The sequence below is a fragment of the Carcharodon carcharias genome, chromosome 22, assembly GCF_017639515.1.
Source record: "Carcharodon carcharias isolate sCarCar2 chromosome 22, sCarCar2.pri, whole genome shotgun sequence".
Taxonomy (NCBI): Eukaryota; Metazoa; Chordata; class Chondrichthyes; order Lamniformes; family Lamnidae; genus Carcharodon; species Carcharodon carcharias.
The window spans coordinates 67,499,183-67,520,523 of NC_054488.1; the positions used below are offsets into that span (position 1 = coordinate 67,499,183).

A 21,341-nucleotide genomic window follows, 5' to 3' on the forward strand; every position below is an offset into this window, starting at 1 on the left:
AATTTGCTCATCCAACTTGTCAAAGATTAGAAATCCTACTAAAAGATGTAGGTTTGATTGAAGACCAGACTAATAGGAGAGATTAGAGAGAATCTGTACACAATGTCAGAGGGTACTCCATCCCATCCCATGTAAGTCTTCATTGGCACCTGATTTTAACAAGATGGTTGCCATGGATATAAATGTATGGGACAAGACCCACAGATAGTGCAAAAGAGAGATCTCACAGCTGGAGTCCCTACAGGCATAAAGGTGTAAGCAAAGGCCATAGCTTGAATAGATTGCACAATGAAGAACACAGAACAACCTCGGTACAGAACTAAGGAGCAGAAATGCTCATGACTGAAGTTTTGATGGCAGCCAATAGACCTGAGGATAAAGTAATGAAGGGCAAAACAAAGGAACTAAATAGTTGGAAAGAGTTTGGAGTTTATTCTGTAATCGCTGCTGGTTTCTATAATCGCTGCTGGTTTCTATAATCATTGCTGGACCAGAAACTGAACTAGACTAGCCATATAAATGCTGTGGCTGCAAGAGCAGGTCAGAGGCTGGGAATTGTGTGATGATTAACTCACCACATCCACATTCATTCCCTCCACCACAGACACACAGTAGCAGCAGTGTGTACCATCTACAAGATGTGCTGCAGGAATTCACCGAGGCTCCTTAGACAGCACCTTCCAAACCCACGACCACCACCATCTAGAAGGACAAGGGCAGCAGATGCATGGGAACAGCACCATCTGAAAGTTCCCCTTCAAGTCACTCACCATCCCTTCCTAACAGCACTGTGGGTGTACCTACACCACATGGACTGCAGCGGTTCAAGAAGGCAGCTCACCACCACCTTCTCAAGGGCAATTAGGGATGGGCAATAAATGCCAGTGAAATCCCATGAATGAAGAAAAAAAAAGAAAGACCAATTGTGAAGATTGATTGAATAGTTGAACTGGTTGGACACTCAGACTAGACCAGATGCTATTTTTGAAGTTGGAGTTAAATGCTATGAGGAAATCCATAGAAAATATTTTAAGGGTAAATAAAATATTGAAAAAAATTAAACTTGCAGATATGCGCACTTAAAGTTCCCATCCTTGAGTGACCGAAAGAACAAGGAAGTAGTCATTTTAAGTGATGGTCCACATGCTAATTTTCCTGATGGGTTTTCCAGTGCAGCTGTTTCAATAATGTTTTTTTTTTTAAACTCATTCATGCAACATGGGCGTCACTAGCAAGGCCAGCATTATTGCCCATCCCTAATTGCCCTTGAGAAGGTGGTGCTGAGCTGCCTCCTTGAACCGCTGCAGTCCATGTGGTGTAGGCACACCCACAGTGCTGTTAGGGAGGGAGTTGCAGGATTTTGACCCAGTGACAGTGAAGGAACGGCGATATATTTCCAAGTCAGGATGGTGAGTGACTTGGAGGGGAACTTGCAGGTGGTGGTGTTCCCATGTATCTACTGCCCTTGTCCTTCTAGATGGTCGTGGTCATGGGTTTGGAAGGTGCTGTCTCAGGAGCCTTGGTGAATTCCTGCATTGCATCTTGTAGATGGTACACACACTGCTGCTACTGTGCGTCGGTGGTGGAGGGAGTGAATGTTTGTGAATGTGGTGCCAATCAAGCGGGGCTGCTTTGTCCTGGATGGTGTCAAGCTTCTTGAGTGTTGTTGGAGCTGCACTCATTCAGGCAAGTGGGGAGTATTCCATCCCACTCCTGACTTGTGGCTTGTGGACAGGTTTTGGGGAGTCAGGAGGTGAGTTACTCACCGCAGGATTCCCAGCCTCTGACCTGCTCTTGTAGCCACAGTATTTATATGGCTAGTCCAATCAGATTCTGGTCAATGCTAACCCCCAGGATGTCGATAGTGGGGGATTCAGTGATCCTAGAGGAGGGGCATTTAACAATGTAATGCTTTGTACAGATTATGAAGGCTTTTGATATACTTTGTTTTGAAATTTTGGCTGTATATATAAATTCAAATTTTTATTTTGAGAGAGAGAAGGGAATCTGTTAATTGTATAGAATTTTCTATAATGGTTAGATGTTGGTGCAGTCACTGGACTAGTGATCCAGAGGCCCAGCCTAATTCTCTGGGGGACATGGGTTCAAATCCCACCATGACAGCTGGTGGAATTTAAATTCAATTAATAAAATCTGGAATTTAAAGCTAGTCTCTGTAACGGTGACCATGAAGCTATCATAGATTGTAGAAAAAAAAATCTGGACCCTCCAGACCCACAGTAATGTGGTTAATTCCTAACTGTGCTCTGAAATGGCCTAGAAAGCCACTCAGTTCAAGGACAATTAGGGATCGACAACAATTGCTGAGCTTGCCAGCGACACCCACATCCCATGAAAGGATCAAAAAAATATTTGCATGTGGTAGGTATTCACTTGAGCCTTTATAAAAATAGGGTTAGGTTGCATATGCTTGTAATGTGTAATCCTGTAAATAAATATAAACGTGCATAAAGATTGGCTCTAGTTCTATCCTTTACCACATGGCTTTCTGGAATAGAACACTCAATGTGAGCTATCAGTTTCATTATTTGCAGCAATTGCTGTTCCGAAGCTGTCAGTGTGAGTGGGACAAGCTGTCTCGTGTGTGCGCGTGTGCCTCAGACTGTCTTGGGGGACTCCGGTGAACTCACTTCTTTAGACCTGCAGCTCCTTCATGCTCAGAATCTTTATGCTTCAGCAACTGTTGCCGAATCGATTGCCATCTATCTTCGAGTTGCTTCTTCAATGGATTCAGTTCAATTCGATCGAGCTGAAAAATCAAACTAGAAGTGTTACAAACCACAGAACCATTAAATCAAACTAGAAGTGTTACAAACCACATAAAAACCAACAGCGACGACAGAAACCAGCAGCGACGACAGAAACCAGCAGCGACGACAAAAACCAGCAGCGACTATAGAAATCAGCAGCGACGACAGAAACCAGCAGCGATTATAGAAACCAGCAGGGATGATATAAACCAGCAGCGACGACAGAAACCAGCAGCGACGACAGAAACCAGCAGCGACGACAGAAACCAGCAGCGACGACAGAAACCAGCAGCGACGACAGAAACCAGCAGCGACGACAGAAACCAGCAGCGACGACAGAAACCAGCAGCGACTATAGAAGCCATCAGCGATTATAGAAACCAGCAGCGACTACAGAAACCAGCAGCGACTACAGAAACCAGCAACGCCAAAGAAACCAGCAGCGGTGACAGAAACCAGCAGCGATTATAGAAACCAGCAGCGATTATAGAAACCAGCAGCGACAACAGAAACCAGCAGCGATTATAGAAACCAGCAGCGATTATAGAAACCAGCAGCGATTATAGAAACCAGCAGCGATGAGAGAAACCAGCAGCGATGACAGAAACCAGCAGTGACGACAGAAACCAGCAGGGACTATAGAAACCAGCAGTGACGACAGAAACCAGCAGCGACGACAGAAACCAGCAGCGACGACAGAAACCAGCAGCGACGACAGAAACCAGCAGCGACTATAGAAACCAGCAGCGACTATAGAAACCAGCAGCGACTATAGAAACCAGCAGCGATTATAGAAACCAGCAGCGACTACAGAAACCAGCAGCGACTACAGAAACCAGCAGCGATTATAGAAACCAGCAGCGACAACAGAAACCAGCAGCGATTATAGAAACCAGCAGCGATTATAGAAACCAGCAGCGATTATAGAAACCAGCAGCGATGAGAGAAACCAGCAGCGATGAGAGAAACCAGCAGCGATGAGAGAAACCAGCAGCGACGACAGAAACCAGCAGGGATTATAGAAACCAGCAGTGATGACAGAAACCAGCAGCGATTACAGAAACCAGCAATGACCATAGTAACCAGCAGCGATTATAAAAACCAGCAAGGATTATAGAAATCAGCAGCGACTATAGAAACCAGCGGCGACTACAGAAACCAGCGGTGACTATAGAAACCATCAGAGATTATAGAAACCAACAACGATTATAGAAACCAGCAGTGACGATAGAAACCAGCAACGATTATAGAAACCAGCAGTGGCGACAGAAACCAGCAGCGACGACAGAAACCAGCAGCGACGACAGAAACCAGCAGCGACGACAGAAACCAGCAGCGACGACAGAAACCAGCAGCGACGACAGAAACCAGCAGCGACGACAGAAACCAGCAATGACCATAGTAACCAGCAGCGATTATAGAAATCAGCAGCGACTATAGAAACCAGCGGCGACTACAGAAACCAGCGGTGACTATAGAAACCAGCAGAGATTATAGAAACCAACAGCGATTATAGAAACCAGCAGTGACGATAGAAACCAGCAACGATTATAGAAACCAGCAGTGACGACAGAAACCAGCAGGGACTATAGAAACCAGCAGCGACGACAGAAACCAGCAGCGACGACAGAAACCAGCAGCGACGACAGAAACCAGCAGCGACTACAGAAACCAGCAGCGACTACAGAAACCAGCAGCGACTATAGAAACAAGCAGTGACGACAGAAACCAGCAGCGATTACAGAAACCAGCAATGACCATAGTAACCAGCAGCGATTATAAAAACCAGCAAGGATTATAGAAATCAGCAGCGACTATAGAAACCAGCGGCGACTATAGAAACCAGCGGTGACTATAGAAACCAGCAGCGATTATAGAAACCAGCAGCGATTATAGAAACCAGCAGCGATTTTAGAAAACAGCAACGATTATAGAAAACAGCAGCGATTATAGAAAACAGCAGCGATTGTAGAAACCAGCGGCGACTGTAGAAACCAGCAGCGATTATAGAAAACAGCAGCGACTACAGAAACCAGCAGCGACTACAGAAACCAGCAGCGACTATAGTAACCAGCAGCGATTATAGAAATCAGCAGCGATTATAGAAATCAGCAGTGACGATTGAAACCAGCTGCGACTATAGAAACCAGCAGAGATTATAGAAACCAGCAGAGATTATAGAAACCAGCAGAGATTATAGAAACCAGCAGAGATTATAGAAACCAGCAGAGATTATAGAAACCAGCAGAGATTATAGAAACCAGCAGCGATTATAGAAACCAGCAGTGACGATAGAAACCAGCAACGATTATAGAAACCAGCAGTGACGATAGAAACCAGCAGCGATTATAGAAACCAGCAGCGATGATAGAAACCAGCAGTGACTATAGAACCCAGCAGCGACTATAGAAACCAGCAGCGACTATAGAAACCAGCAGCGATTATAGAAAACAGCAAGCGACTATAGAAACCAGCAGCGACTACAGAAACCAGCAGTGATTATAAAAACCAGCAGCGATTATAGAAATCAGCGGCGATTATAGAAACCAGCGGCGACTCTAGAAACCAGCGGCGACTATAGAAACCAGCAGCGACTATAGAAACCAGCAGCGATTATAGAAACCATCGGCGACTATAGAAACCAGCGGCGACTATAGAAACCAGCGGCGACTGTAGAAACCAGCGGCGACTGTAGAAACCAGCGGCGACTATAGAAACCAGCGGCGACTATAGAAACCAGCGGCGATTATAGAAACAAGCAGCGATTATAGAAAACAGCAGCGACTATAGAAACCAGCAGCGACTATAGAAACCAGCAGCGACTACAGAAACCAGCAGCCACTATATTAACCAGCAGCGATTATAGAAATCAGCAGTGACGATAGAAACCAGCAGCGATTATAGAAACCAGCAGCGATTATAGAAACCAGCAGCGATTATGGAAACCAGCAGCGATTATGGAAACCAGCAGCGATGATAGAAACTAGCAACGATTATAGAAACCAGCAGCGATTATGGAAACCAGCAGCGATTATGGAAACCAGCAGCGATTATGGAAACCAGCAGTGATGATAGAAACCAGCAGTGACGATAGAAACCAGCAGCGATTATAGAAACCAGCAGCGATTATGGAAACCAGCAGCGATTATGGAAACCAGCAGCGATTATGGAAACCAGCAGTGATGATAGAAACTAGCAACGATTATAGAAACCAGCAGTGACGATAGAACCCAGCAGCAACTATAGAAACCATGCAGCGATGATAGAAACCAGCAGTGACGATAGAAACCAGCACCGACTATAGAACCCAGCAGCGACTATAGAAACCAGCAGCGATTATAGAAACCAGCAGCGATTATAGAAACCAGCAGCGATTATAGAAACCAGCAGCGATTATAGAAACCAGCAGCGATTATAGAAACCAGCAGCGATGATATAAACCAGCAGTGACTATAGAAATCAGCAGTGACGACAGAAACCAGCAGCGATTATAGAAACCAGCAGCGATGATAGAAACCAGCAGCGATGATAGAAACCAGCAGCGATGATAGAAACCAGCAGCGATTATAGAAATCAGCAGTGACGACAGAAACCAGCAGCGATTATAGAAACCAGCAGCGATGATAGAAACCAGCAGCGATGATAGAAACCAGCAGCGATTTTAGAAACCAGCAGCGATTATAGAAACCAGCAGCGATGATAGAAACCAGCAGCGATGATAGAAACCAGCAGTGATGATAGAAACCAGCAACGATTATAGAAACCAGCAGTGACGATAGAAACCAGCAGCGACGATAGAAACCAGCAGCGATTATAGAAACCAGCAGTGATGATAGAAACCAGCAACAATTATAAAAACCAGCAGTGACGATAGAACCCAGCAGTGACTATAGAAACCATGCAGCGATTATAGAAACCAGCAGTGACGATAGAAACCAGCAGCAACTATAGAACCCAGCAGCGACTATAGAAACCAGCAGCGATTATAGAAAACAGCAAGCGACTATAGAAACCAGCAGCGACTACAGAAACCAGCAGTGACCATAGTAACCAGCAGCGATTATAAAAACCAGCAGCGATTATAGAAAACAGCAAGCGACTATAGAAACCAGCAGCGACTACAGAAACCAGCAGTGACCATAGTAACCAGCAGCGATTATAAAAACCAGCAGCGATTATAGAAATCAGCAGCAACTATAGAAACCAGCAGCGATTATAGAAAACAGCAAGCGACTATAGAAACCAGCAGCGACTATAGAAAACAGCAGCGACTACAGAAACTAGCAGCGATTATAAAAACCAGCAGCGATTATAGAAATCAGCAGCAACTATAGAAACCAGCAGCGATTATAGAAAGCAGCGGCGACTATAGAAACCAGCGGCGATTATAGAAACCAGCGGCGACTATAGAAACCAGCAGCGATTATAGAAACAAGCAGCGATTATAGAAAACAGCAGCGATTATAGAAACCAGCAGCGACTACAGAAACCAGCAGCGACTACAGAAACCAGCAGCGACTACAGAAACCAGCAGCGACTATAGTAACCAGCAGCGACTATAGTAACCAGCAGCGACTATAGTAACCAGCAGCGACTATAGTAACCAGCAGCGATTATAGAAATCAGCAGCGATTATAGAAATCAGCAGTGACGATAGAAACCAGCAGTGACGATAGAAACCAGCAACGACGATAGAAACCAGCAACGACGATAGAACCCAGCAGCGACTATAGAAACCATGCAACGATTATAGAAACCAGCAGTGACGATAGAAACCAGCAGCGACTATAGAACCCAGCAGCGACTATAGAACCCAGCAGCGACTATAGAACCCAGCAGCGACTATAGAACCCAGCAGCAATTATAGAAACCAGCAGCGACTATAGAAACCAGCAGCGACTATAGAAACCAGCAGCGACGACAAAAACCAGCAGCGACGACAAAAACCAGCAGCGACGACAAAAACCAGCAGCGATTATAGAAACCAGCAGCGATTATAGAAACCAGCAGCGACGACAGAAATCAGCAGCGATTATAGAAACCAGCAGTGACGATAGAACCCAGCAGCGACTATAGAAACCAGCAGTGACGATAGAAACCAGCAGCGACTATAGAACCTGGCAGCGACTATAGAAACCAGCAGCGATTATAGAAAACAGCAAGCGACTATAGAAACCAGCAGCGACTACAGAAACCAGCAGTGACCATAGTAACCAGCAGCGATTATAGAAACCAACAGCGACTACAGAAACCAGCAGTGACCATAGTAACCAGCAGCGATTATAAAAACCAGCAGCGATTATAGAAATCAGCAGCGACTATAGAAACCAGCGGCGATTATAGAAAGCAGCGGGGACTATAGAAACCAGCGGCGATTATAGAAACCAGCGGTGAATATAGAAACCAGCAGCAATTATAGAAACCAGCAGCAATTATAGAAACCAGCGGTGACTATAGAAACCAGCAGCGATTATAGAAACCAGTGCCTGAATTTTCCGGTTGGCGGGGAGGAGGAACAGGAACGGGGGTGGACAGCAATCAGGTCCACACCGCCATTTTACGCAGGCAGGCCAATTAAGGCCCGCCCAGTGTGAATTGCGGCTCCCGATGATAGCGGGAGTGTGTAGGTGGCAGTGAGCCTGCACAGGCCGCTGAGTCCTGCAGCCTGTTTAAATGAAGGTCTGCCCGCCGTTTCTTGGCTGCTCACAATGGTAAGTGCAAGGCCACAGCAGAGGGCTTCTGGTCAGCAGGCCAGGCCGGAGGGTAGGGCAGTGGGACAGGCCGGAGGGTAGGGCAGTGGGGACAGGCCAGGCCAGAGGGTAGGGCAGTGGGGACAGGCCAGGCCGGAGGGTAGGGCAGTGGGGACAGGCCAGGCCGGAGGGTAGGGCAGTGGGGACAGGCCGGAGGGTAGGGCAGTGGGGACAGGCCGGAGGGTAGGGCAGTGAGGACAGGCCAGGCCGGAGGGTAGGGCAGTGGGACAGGCCGGAGGGTAGGGCAGTGGGGACAGGCCGGAGGGTAGGGCAGTGGGGACAGGCCGGAGGGTAGGGCAGTGGGACAGGCCGGAGGGTAGGGCAGTGGGACAGGCCGGAGGGTAGGGCAGGGGGTCAGGCCGGAGGGTGGGGCAGTGGGGACAGGCCGGAGAGTAGGGCAGGGGGGACAGGCCGGAGGGTAGGGCAGTGGGGACAGGCCAGGCCGGAGGGTGGGGCAGTGGGAACAGGCCGGAGGGTAGGGCAGTGGGGACAGGCCAGGCCGGAGGGTAGGGCAGTGGGGACAGGCCGGAGGGTAGGGCAGTGGGGACAGGCCAGGCCGGAGGGTGGGGCAGTGGGGACAGGCCTGACCGGAGGGTAGGGCAGTGGGGACAGGCCAGGCCGGAGGGTAGGGCAGTGGGGACAGGCCGGAGGGTGGGGCAGGGGGGACAGGCCAGGCCGGAGGGTAGGGCAGCGGGACAGGCCGGAGGGTAGGGCAGTGGGGACAGGCCGGAGGGTAGGGCAGGGGGACAGGCCGGAGGGTAGGGCAGGGGGGACAGGCCTGACCGGAGGGTAGGGCAGGGGGACAGGCCGGAGGGTAGGGCAGGGGGGACAGGCCAGGCCGGAGGGTAGGGCAGGGGGGACAGGCCAGGCCGGAGGGTGGGGCAGGGGGACAGGCCAGGCCGGAGGGTAGGGCAGTGGGGACAGGCCGGAGGGTAGGGCAGGGGGGACAGGCCAGGCCGGAGGGTAGGGCAGGGGGGACAGGCCAGGCCGGAGGGTAGGGCAGTGGGGACAGGCCAGGCCGGAGGGTAGGGCAGTGGGGACAGGCCAGGCCGGAGGGTAGGGCAGTGGGGACAGGCCAGGCCGGAGGGTAGGGCAGTGGGGACAGGCCGGAGGGTAGGGCAGTGGGGACAGGCCAGGCCGGAGGGTAGGGCAGTGGGGACAGGCCGGAGGGTAGGGCTGTGGGGACAGGCCAGGCCGGAGGGTAGGGCAGGGGGACAGGCCGGAGGGTAGGGCAGTGGGGACAGGCCGGAGGGTAGGGCTGTGGGGACAGGCCAGGCCGGAGGGTAGGGCAGGGGGACAGGCCGGAGGGTAGGGCAGTGGGGACAGGCCAGGCCGGAGGGTAGGGCAGTGGGACAGGCCGGGGGGTAGGGCAGTGGGGACAGGCCAGGCCGGAGGGTAGGGCAGTGGGGACAGGCCGGAGGGTAGGGCAGTGGGGACAGGCCGGAGGGTAGGGCAGTGGAGACAGGCCTGACCGGAGGGTAGGGCAGTGGGGACAGGCCTGACTGGAGGGTAGGGCAGTGGGGACAGGCCAGGCCGGAGGGTAGGGCAGTGGGACAGGCCGGAGGGTAGGGCAGTAGGGACAGGCCTGACCGGAGGGTAGGGCAGTGGGACAGGCCGGAGGGTAGGGCAGGGGGACAGGCCTGACCGGAGGGTAGGGCAGTGGGGACAGGCCTGACCGGAGGGTAGGGCAGTGGGGACAGGCCGGAGGGTAGGGCAGTGGGGACAGGCCAGGCCGGAGGGTAGGGCAGTGGGGACAGGCCAGGCCGGAGGGTAGGGCAGTGGGGACAGGCCGGAGGGTAGGGCAGCGGGACAGGCCGGAGGGTAGGGCAGGGGGGACAGACAGTGGGACAGGCCAGGCCGGAGGGTAGGTCGGGGGGGCCAGTGTGCCCCTCGTTTTTCTGATGACTGCCTTGCTGTCCTCCTCGAGGAGGTAGCTGCATGGTGGGAGGTGCTGGTCCCCCGGGATGGAAGGAGGAGACCCCCCCACATGACGAAACGTGCCTGGGAGGAGGTGGTGGAGGTGGTGAGCTCCTGCAATGTGCTGCAGTGCACCTGGATCCAGTGTCACAAGCGCTTCAGTGACTTCTTGTGCTCTGGCAGGGTGAGGACAATGTTGGCATTGGTCACTTAACCCAGCCGGTCAGCTTCCCCCCCCCACCCCCAATTCCAGCATTGAATCACTGGCAGCACGTGACCTTCGCCGGGTGGGCCAGCAGATATTGCCCATGCTGAGGTCAGGTGAAGAAATGGGTTCTGCACCCACAGCATGTGTTACACTGAGACCCAAATGACTGGTTTGGGGGCAGCCTGGAGGAGCTGCACCTGGGCACAGAGCTGGAACTCCAGGACATGTCCAGGTCAGGGTGATGAGATGCTGGGAGGGGAGCTTCAAGGTGGCGTTGGCAATGAACCATCTGCTGCCCTCTGTGCTCCACATGCTTGCGCCTCCTTCCTATGGAAGGGTAAACCATGTGGTTCCTAATGTGATGTAGGTAGCAGGTGTCCATGGGGGGGTGGGGAACTGGCCTAGCATCTTTGTCTGAGTGATCGGCAGCAGCGGAGTGAGGAGGCACTGGAGGCCTGATATGTCTCACTCTGGTTGGGGTGGGCCGGGTGTGAAGAGAGTCCATGTACAATTTGCACTAATCAATGCTGGTCTCTCATTTTCAGGAGGAGAATGCTCATAACATGGCAGAGCGGCCAGGCACAGATCGCCATTCTAAGCCGTTGCAAGCAGGAGGCCCTTGAAGTGGAGAGGCACCACGCACCCAGCTCCACTGGTGTCGGTGAGGCTGGGATGCTGCAGTCAGGTATTTATGCCCAACAGTGAGGTCAGCATTGTTCTCCCAGCAGCCAGAGCAGTGCTGAATGTTAAGTGATTTAATTTTGCAACATGGCTTGACCATTGCTTATGGAAGGATGAGCACATAATGATCCGAGGACAGGGATGCGCTTTGTCATTGTCTCCACTTTAACTGATCCAATGTCCTTGTTCTTCCTTTCAGCATCAGTGGAGCAGAGACCCCCCTCTCACACCTGAGGGGCCTGAAGTCTCACCAGCCTCACACCATCTCTGCCAGGCAGGCACCAGCACAGATACTAGCACCTCAGTGGGAATTTGAACATCAGCTGGTGTCCCAGGGCACAGCAGTGAGGGCACTTCACACTCACTGGAGGAGCTGGCAGAGACAGAGAGTGCCCATGGTGCCAGCAGTCCAAGGACTGCAGGGGACCAGGCACATGCCCAGTCGGTGCCTGATGATGAGCCTCTTGAGACATCCACAATGCAGCAGCTGCAGGAAATGCGGTCAGGTGTGTGGGAGCATCTTGGGGAGATACATGAGGCTATGCTTGGCTTGGTCTCCGTGGTGAAGGAGTCCATGCAGACGCTTGCTGAAGCAATGAGCCACATGTCCAAGCGCCATGCGTCCTCCATGGAGAGAGTGGCGACTCTCGTGGAGAGGCTCCTCCAGGAGACCCATCAGGGCTTCCTGGGGATGCACTCGGACCAGCAAATCCTCGCATCAGCATTGACCTCAGCTGGTCAGTGCCAGTGTGGGAGATGGTGTAGGCATTAAGTTTCCCAGCTCAGTGCCCATCCATCCACGGTGAGCAGGGTGGTCCAAAGCTAGCTCACATCGGTGCAGCAGCTGCCTGGCGTCTCTGCGGGCTCCTCTCAGGGCCCTCCGGGTGAGGGCCGCAGCTCCTCCGCCCCTCTGCCAGTGACTGTGGCATCCAGTGAGGCTGTGGTGACTGGGGAGATGCAGCTGTGGAACTGGCAGCTCCCTCCCAGGTGGGGCCAGCACAGGCTCCACAGGCCAGAGGACGTCCGCCAAGGTCATCGAGGCCAACAGGATAGCAGGGTCAGCAGCTGTCTCAGATACCAGTCCCAGCGAGGGGGCAGCACCAAGACACAGCACCCAGAAACAGAAACATAAGCACCTTAGGCTCACCACGGGTTTATCACTGGTGCTCATTGGCCTGAGATGAGGCCCTTATGATTTTATTTGATGTGTAACACTAGTGTCTTTTTTTGTAATAAGTTGGTTTGCTTGACACATGAAATTCAGAGATGTTACCATGGCTGAGGCTGCCTCTTTTCTTCTGCATGTGGATGGTTTCCAAAACTGTAATGAGTGCTTTGTTGGACGTTCAGCTTTATTAACAAGGCCCTGAGTGACTGCTGCTAACCTGGCCGATTTTGCACTTCGGCGTTGAGTATCGAGTCGACAACCCAGGCTTGTCCTGATATCCATCTGTGGTGTTCTAGCTGAAGGTTTGTTGGATTAAAGCCAACAGGTAGGTGTCCCTACCTCCCTGGAGTAGTCCCGGGTCAGCGTCTACCCCCTCAGCATTTCCCTGTGTGTGCTCATCCTCGGACTCTCTGCTGGATTCATCGTGTGCAGCCACAGACACTGTGTCAATGTCCTTTCCAGCGCAAGATTGTAGAGAGCACAGCATGCAACCACTATCACTGAGACACGATGTGGGGGGTACTGGAGTGCGCCCCCGAGCGGTCCAAGCAATCTTGAGAAGCACATCTTGAGAAGACCGATGGTTCTCTCCACCACAGCCCTTGTGGAGGCTCCTATTGTAGCGCTGCTCAGATTCTGTTCTTGGGTGGTGGAGAGAGGTCATGAGCCACCTTCTGAGGGGATAGCCCTTGTCACCCAGCAGCCATCCGTCCAGCCGGGCTGGAGCACTGAAGAGCCCCGGCACCTGGGAGTGTCTGAGGATGTAGGCGTCGTGGGAGCTGCCTGGGTACCTTGCACAGACTTGGAGAATCAGCATCCTGTGGTCACACACTATCTGCACATTCATGGAGTGGAAGCCCTTCCTGTTGACGAAGGCACCGGGCTCACCCACTGGCACCTTGATGGCCACATGTGTACAGTCTATAGCACCCTGGACACGGGGGAAGCCAGCAATGGCCACGAAGCCTCTGGCTCACTGCGTCTGGCTGGCCTCGTCCCAGCGATAGTGAATGAAAGTCAATGCCCGCCTGAACAGAGCGACTGTAACCTGCTTGACACAGTGTGGACAGCTCACTGGAAGACACAGCAGGAGATCACCCTGGAAGGAGCCAGAGGCAGAGAAGCTGAGGGCAGCTGTGACCTTTAGAGCCACTGGCATGGGGTGTCCACCCACACAGTTAGGGGAGATCTCAGGGCCAATCGTCTGACAGATATAGTTGACTGTCTCCCTTCACAGTCGAAGCCTCCTTCAGCACTGCATCTCAGACATACTGAGGTAGCTGCTTCGCCGCCTGTAAACCCTGGCAGCAGGATAGTGGTGTCTTCTGCGGCCCCTTCTGCCTTGGTCCATCTCTTGGCCCTGCACCCTTTGTGCCTGCACCTGTCCTCCCAAAGGTGGCTCCCCTGGAGGCTGAATGTGCATTCCTGGCCTCCTTCTAGTCCTCCCTTGCTCTGCAGGGGAGCTGCCTCCAGAAGACAGTTCAGATCCCATTCCCAGGCTAGGGGAAGGCTTCCTGAAACCTGCCGGCCTGGAAAAGATTCTTCACTGCAGAGTGCTGACCTGAAAAAGCAACTGGGATGCGTTTGAAGTACTGCAGATCACACAGGCAATTTTGAAAAACTTGCAAAAATAAATACTTGACTGTGCACACTCGCAACCCCATTGAAACCTCTTATCCCGCCCGTTGATGAGGTTAATACAAACGTATCCTGCCCGCTGCGCCCGTGCGTCAACCCGAAGATTGCACGGGCGCTGAAAAATCGGCGATCGAACACTCAAGGGCCTTAAGGGGCCCGTTAATTAATAGTGGGCACGCGTTCGACATTATTGCACGCCCACCCAGCGAAATATCGCTTTGGTGCGTGGTAACGCCAGGACGCTCGCCCGAAGTCACCACGCATCATTTTACTTGTGGACGTGCGGAGGTCCACTCCTGCGTGACAATGGGAAAATTGTACCCCACCAGCGCTTATAAATACCAGCGGAGATTACACGAACCAGCAGAGATTACAGAAATCAGCAGAGATTACAGAAACCAGTGATTACAGAAACCAGTGATTATAAAAACCAGCAGCGATTACAGAAAGCAGCAGTGATTACAGAAAGCAGCAGTGATTATAAAAACCAGCAGTGATTATAAAAACCAGCAGTGATTATAAAAACCAGCAGCGATTACAAAACCCAGCAGCGATTACAAAACCCAGCAGCGATTACAAAACCCAGCAGCGATTACAGAAACCAGCAGTGATTACAGAAAGCAGCAGTGATAATAAAAACCAGCAGCGATTATAAAAACCAGCAGCGATTACAAAAACCAGCAGCGATTACAAAAACCAGCAGCGATTACAAAAACCAGCAGTGATTACAGAAAGCAGCAGTGATAATAAAAACCAGCAGCGATTACAAAAACCAGCAGCGATTACAAAAACCAGCAGCGATTACAAAAACCAGCAGCGATTACAAAAACCAGCAGCGATTACAAAAACCAGCAGCGATTACAAAAACCAGCAGCGATTACAAAAACCAGCAGCGATTACAAAAACCAGCAGTGATTACACAAACCAGCAGTGATTATAGAAACCAGCAGTGATTACAGAAACCAGCAGCGATTAAACAAACCAGCAGTGATTACACAAACCAGCAGTGATTACAAAAACCAGCAGCGATTACAAAAACCAGCAGCGATTACAAAAACCAGCAGTGATTACAGAAAGCAACAGTGATTACAGAAACCAGCAGTGATAATAAAAACCAGCAGTGCTCATAAAAACCAGCAGTGATTACAGAAAGCAGCAGTGATAATAAAAACCAGCAGTGCTCATAAAAACCAGCAGTGATTACAGAAACCAGTGACTACAGAACCCAGCAGTGATTATAGAACCCAGCAGTGATTATAGAACCCAGCAGTGATTATAGAACCCAGCAGTGATTATAGAAACCAGCAGTGATTATAGAAACCAGCAGTGATTATAGAAACCAGCAGTGATTATAAAAACCAGCAGCGATTACAGAAACCAGCACCGATTACAGAAATTAGCAGCGATTATAAAAACCAGCAGTGATTACAGAAACCAGTGATTACAAAACCCAGCAGTGATTATAGAAACCAGCAGCGATTATAAAAACCAGCAGCGATTACAGAAACCCGCAGCGATTACAGAAACCAGCAGTGATTACAGAAACCAGCAACGATTACAGAAATTAGCAGCGATTATAAAAACCAGCAGTGATTATAAAAACCAGCAGCGATTACAGAAACCAGCAGTGATTACAGAAACCAGCAGCGATTACAGAAATTAGCAGCGATTATAAAAACCAGCAGTGATTACAGAAACCAGCAGTGATTACAGAAACCAGCAGCGATTATAAAAACCAGCAGTGATTACAGAAACCAGCAGTGATTACAGAAATCAGCACCGATTACAGAAACCAGCAGCGATTACAGAAATTAGCAGCGATTACAAAAACCAGCTGCGATTACAAAAACCAGCAGTGATTACACAAACCAGCAGTGATTATAGAAACCAGCAGTGATTACAGAAACCAGCAGCGATTACACAAACCAGCAGCGATTACAAAAACCAGCAGCGATTACAAAAACCAGCAGCGATTACAAAAACCAGCAGCGATTACAAAAACCAGCAGCGATTACAGAAAGCAGCAGTGATTACAGAAACCAGCAGTGCTCATAAAAACCAGCAGTGATTACAGAAAGCAGCAGTGATAATAAAAACCAGCAGTGCTCATAAAAACCAGCAGTGATTACAGAAACCAGCAGTGATTACAGTAACCAGTGACTACAGAACCCAGCAGTGATTATAGAACCCAGCAGTGATTATAGAAACCAGCAGTGATTATAGAAACCAGCAGTGATTATAAAAACCAGCAGTGATTATAAAAACCAGCAGTGATTATAAAAACCAGCAGTGATTACAGAAACCAGCACCGATTACAGAAATTAGCAGCGATTATAAAAACCAGCAGTGATTACAGAAACCAGTGATTACAGAACCCAGCAGTGATTATAGAAACCAGCAGCGATTATAAAAACCAGCAGCGATTACAGAAGTCAGCAGCGATTACAGAAACCAGCAGCGATTACAGAAACCAGCAGCGATTACAGAAACCAGCAGCGATTACAGAAACCAGCAGTGATTACAGAAACCAGCAACGATTACAGAAATTAGCAGCGATTATAAAAACCAGCAGCGATTATAAAAACCAGCAGTGATTACAGAAACCAGCAGTGATTACAGAAACCAGCAGTGATTACAGAAATCAGCACCGATTAGAGAAATTAGCAGCGATTATAAAAACCAGCAGTGATTACAGAAACCAGCAGTGATTACAGAAATCAGCAGTGATTACAGAAATCAGCACCGATTACAAAAACCAGCAGCGATTACAAAAACCAGCAGCGATTACAAAAACCAGCAGCGATAATAAAAATCAGCAGTGCTCATAAAAACCAGCAGCGATTACAGAAATCAGCAATGATTACAGAAACCAGCAGTGATAATAAAAACCAGCAGTGCTCATAAAAGCCAGCAGTGATTACAGAAAGCAGCAGTGATAATAAAAACCAGCAGTGCTCATAAAAACCAGCAGTGATTACCGAAACCAGCAGTGATTACAGAAACCAGCAGTGATTACAGAAACCAGCAGCGATAATAAAAACCAGCAGTGCTCATAAAAACCAGCAGTGCTCATAAAAACCAGCAGTGATTACAGAAAGCAGCAGTGATAATAAAAGCCAGCAGTGCTTATAAATACCAGCAGTGATTACACAAACCAGAAGTGATTACACAAACCAGCAGAGATTACACAAACCAGCAGTGATTACAGAAACCAGCAGCGATTACAGAAACCAGCAGCGATTACAGAAACCAGCAGCGATTATAAAAACCAGCAGCGATTATAGAAACCAGCAGTGATAAAAACCAGTGATTATAAAAACCAGCAGCGATTACAGAAATCAGCAGCGATTACAGAAACCAGCAGCGATTATAAAAACCAGCAGTGATTATAAAAGCCAGTGATTATAAAAACCAGCAGCGATTACAGAAAACAGCAGTGATTACAGAAACCAGCAGTGATTACAGAAACCAGCAGTGATTACAGAAACCAGCAGTGATTATAGAAACCAGCAGTGATTATAGAAACCAGCAGTGATTACAGAAACCAGCAGTGATTACAGAAACCAGCAGCGATTACAGAAACCAGCAGCGATTATAAAAACCAGCAGCGATTATAAAAACCAGCAGCGATTACAGAAACCAGCAGCGATTACAGAAACCAGCAGCGATTACAGAAACCAGCAGTGATTACAAGTTGACCTGTTTTATTAATCATAACACATCAATGCTACAAACTGACAGATGCAACCAGAAATATTTTAGGAAATAGAATCTGAGAAATGAGTGGCATCACCTTACAGTCCATTTCTGCTGTAAGCTGTTCGAGAATGCAGCCCCAGTCCTTCTCCTGAGTGCAGATCTTGTTCAGGAGGCCTTGAACCATTTTGTTGATCTGATCTGTTACAGCATCAAACTGTGTGCGGCTGATATTCTAACAGAAAAATGATTTGCATCTGTTATCCTGTCCCACACCAACTGAATCGAGACCCACGCATCACCCCCTGACCCGACCCCATCCCCAACATCATTCGCTGTTAACCCCACACATTGATTCGCTCAGCAATGACCCCCCACCCCACCCCCGACCCCCACACACAACCATACCCCTGAATATTGAAGGGTATGTGACATTTAGGAAGGACAGAAAGGATGGAGGGCTGGTCTATTAATTAAAGATGATACTAGCGCAATATAGAGGGATGACCTTAGTTCAGGAAATCAGGATGTAGAAGGAGTTTGGGCTGAGATGAGGAATGATAAAGGGAAAATTGTGGGAGTGGCATACAGCCTCCTAATTGTATCTACGCAGTAGGACAGAGTATAAAAGGTGATAATGGGAGCTTACAGAAAGGTACAGCAATAATCATGGGGGGTTTTAATCTATATATAGACTGGAAAAATCAGATGGGCAAAAGTAGCATAGATGAGGAATTCATAGAATGTTCCAGGATAGTTTCTTCGAACAGCACTGGCCTGCACTGGACCTGGTATTGAGCAATGAGATAGGATTGATTAATGACCTCATAGCAGTGATCATAATATGCTTGAATATTACATTCAGTTTGCGGGAGAGAAGAGTGGGTCCAAGACTAATAATTTAAACTTAAATAAGGACAATTATGAGGGCATGAAAGCAGAACTAGCTAAAGTGAACTGGCAAATGAGGTTAAGGGATAGTTCAATAGAAGTTCAATGGCAGACATTTAAAGGGGCATTTCAGATTACACAGAATATATACATTTCAATGAGAAAGAAAAATTCCAAGGGGAGGGCCCACCATCCACAGTTAGCTAAAAAAGTTAAAGACAGTATCAAACTTAAAGAAAAAGCATATAATTACACAAAGGTCAGAAGATTGGAAAGAATATAAAAAACAGCAAAGAATGAGAAAAAGATTAATAAGGAGGGAAAAATATGAGTACGAGAGAAAGCTACCTAGAAACATAAAGACAGATAGTAAGAGTTTCTATAGATATTTAAAGAGGGAAAGAGTTAACAAAGTGAGCATTGATCCTATTGAAAGTGAGTCAGGGGAATTAATAATGGAAAATCAGAAGGTGGCAGATGAACTGAACAGGTATTTTGCATCAGTCTTCATTATCAAGGATACAAGTAACATCGAGAAATAGTTGTAAATCAGGAAATAGAAGGGAGGGGGGAAACTCGGGAAAATTACAATCACCAGGGAAGAAGTACTGAGTAAACTGTTGGGGCTGCGGGGCTGACAAATCCCCAGGTCCGGATGGACTTCACCCTATGGTCTTAAAAGAAGTGGCTAGTGAGGTAGTTGATGCACAGGTTTTAATTTTCCAAAATTCCCTAGATTCGGGGAAGGTTCCATCAGATTGGAAAATAGCGAATGTAATTCCTTTATTCAAAAAGGAAGACAGAAAGCAGGAAACTATAGGCCAGTTAGCCTAACATCTGTCATAGGGAAAAAGTTAGAAGCTATTATTAAAGATGTTATAGCAGGGCACTTAGAAAAATTCAAGGCAATCAGGCAGCGTCAACATGGCTTTGTAAAAGGGAAATCATGTTTAACCAATTTATTGGAGTTCTTTGGAGGAGTCACAGGTACTGTGGATAAAGAGGAATAAAGGATAAAGGTGGATGTGCTGTACTTAGATTTCCAGAAGGTATTTGATAAGGTGCCACAACAAAGGTTATTGCAAAAAATAAAAGCTCATGGTGTAGGGAGTAACATATTGGCCTGGATAGAAGATTGGCTGGCTAACAGAAAACAGAGTTGGCATAAAAGGGTCTTTTTCTGGTTGGCAGGAGGTGGTGAGTGGTGTGTCACAGGGATCAGTGCTGGGGCCTCAACTCTTTACAATTTATATAAGTGACTTGGATGAGGGGACTGAAGGTATGGTCGCTGAATTTGCTGATGACACGAAGATAGGTGGGAAAGTAAGTTGTGAAGAGGACATAAAGAGGCTACAAAGTGACTTAGATAGGTTAAGTGAGTGGGCAAAGACCTGGCAAATGGAGTATAATGTGGGTAAATGTGAAATCGTTCATTTTGACAGGAAGAATTATAAAGAAGCTTATTATCTAAATGGTGAGAGATTGCAGAGCTCTCAGATTCAGAGGGATCTGGGTGTTCTAGTGCATGAATCACAAAAGGTTACTATGCAGGTACAGCAAGTAATTAGGAAAGCGAATAGAATGTTATAAATTATTGGGAGGGGAATTGGTTACAAAAATAGGGAGGTTATGCTTCAGTTGTACAGGGCACTGGTGAAACCACATCTGGAATGTTGTGTACAGTACTGGTCTCCTTATTTAAAGAAAGATATAAATGTGTTTGAAGCAGTTCAGAGAAGGTTTACTGGACTAATACCAGGAATGGATGGGTTGTCTTATGAGGAAAGGCTGTTTAGGCCTGTATCTGCTGGAATTTAGAAGAGTAAGAGGCAACTTAATTGAAACCTTTAAGAGCCTGAAGGGTCTTAACAGGGTGGATGTGGAGATGATGTTTCCTCTTGTGGGAGAATCTAGAACTAGCGGTCAGTGTTTAAAAATAAGGGGTCACTCATTTACAACCGGGGTGTGGAAACATTTTTTCTCTCAGAGGGTCTTGCATCTTTGGAACTATCTTCCTCAAAAGGTGATGGAAGGCAGAGGTGGATAGCAAGGGGGTGAAAGGTTATCGGGGGTAGGCAGGAATGGGGAGTTGAGGTTACATTCAGATCAACCATGATCTTATTGAATGGCACAGCAGGCTTGAAGGGCTGAGTGGCCTACTCCTGTTCCTAGTTCGTATGTTTGTACATGATGAAAATGATGAGAGATTTTGATAGAACAGGAGGGGACAAGATCTCCAGTGACGGGACGATTAATGAGAGCTTTAAGGTGATTGGTAGGGGAGCCAGAAGGGGAGATGAGATTTATTCTTAAACACAGTGCATTGTTATGATCTAAAATGTGCTGCCTGAAGGGCATTGGGAACTGTTATGATGTGACAGGTGGTATTTGCCAGGCTGACCAAATCCTGGTCACACTATCACAATGATTTTGCTATTTGTATTTATTACGATAAGGTTTGTGCATTGAAGTGAGAAGTAATGAGTCCACTACCACCTTTAGAGATTTTAAAGATTAAATTAAAATATTTATTAACAAAAGAAGAACAAACTTAAACAGACACACATGATTACAGTTACCGTTATAATTTATACTTAAGCAGACTCCCAACTCCACACCCA

The 21,341-nt window shown here is 48.4% G+C and overlaps 1 protein-coding gene across 1 annotated transcript in view; it reads right to left on the minus strand.

Moving 5' to 3' along the window:
• LOC121293973 overlaps positions 1 to 21,341 on the minus strand; it is a 217,818-nt gene that overhangs the window by 99,203 nt on the left and 97,274 nt on the right. The window contains exons 12-13 of the mRNA XM_041217474.1: positions 17,927 to 18,064; positions 2,652 to 2,770 (exon numbers count right to left, since the gene is read on the minus strand). Coding sequence (XP_041073408.1) covers positions 2,652 to 2,770; positions 17,927 to 18,064 — 257 coding nt within the window. The remainder of the gene's footprint in view (positions 1 to 2,651; positions 2,771 to 17,926; positions 18,065 to 21,341) is intronic.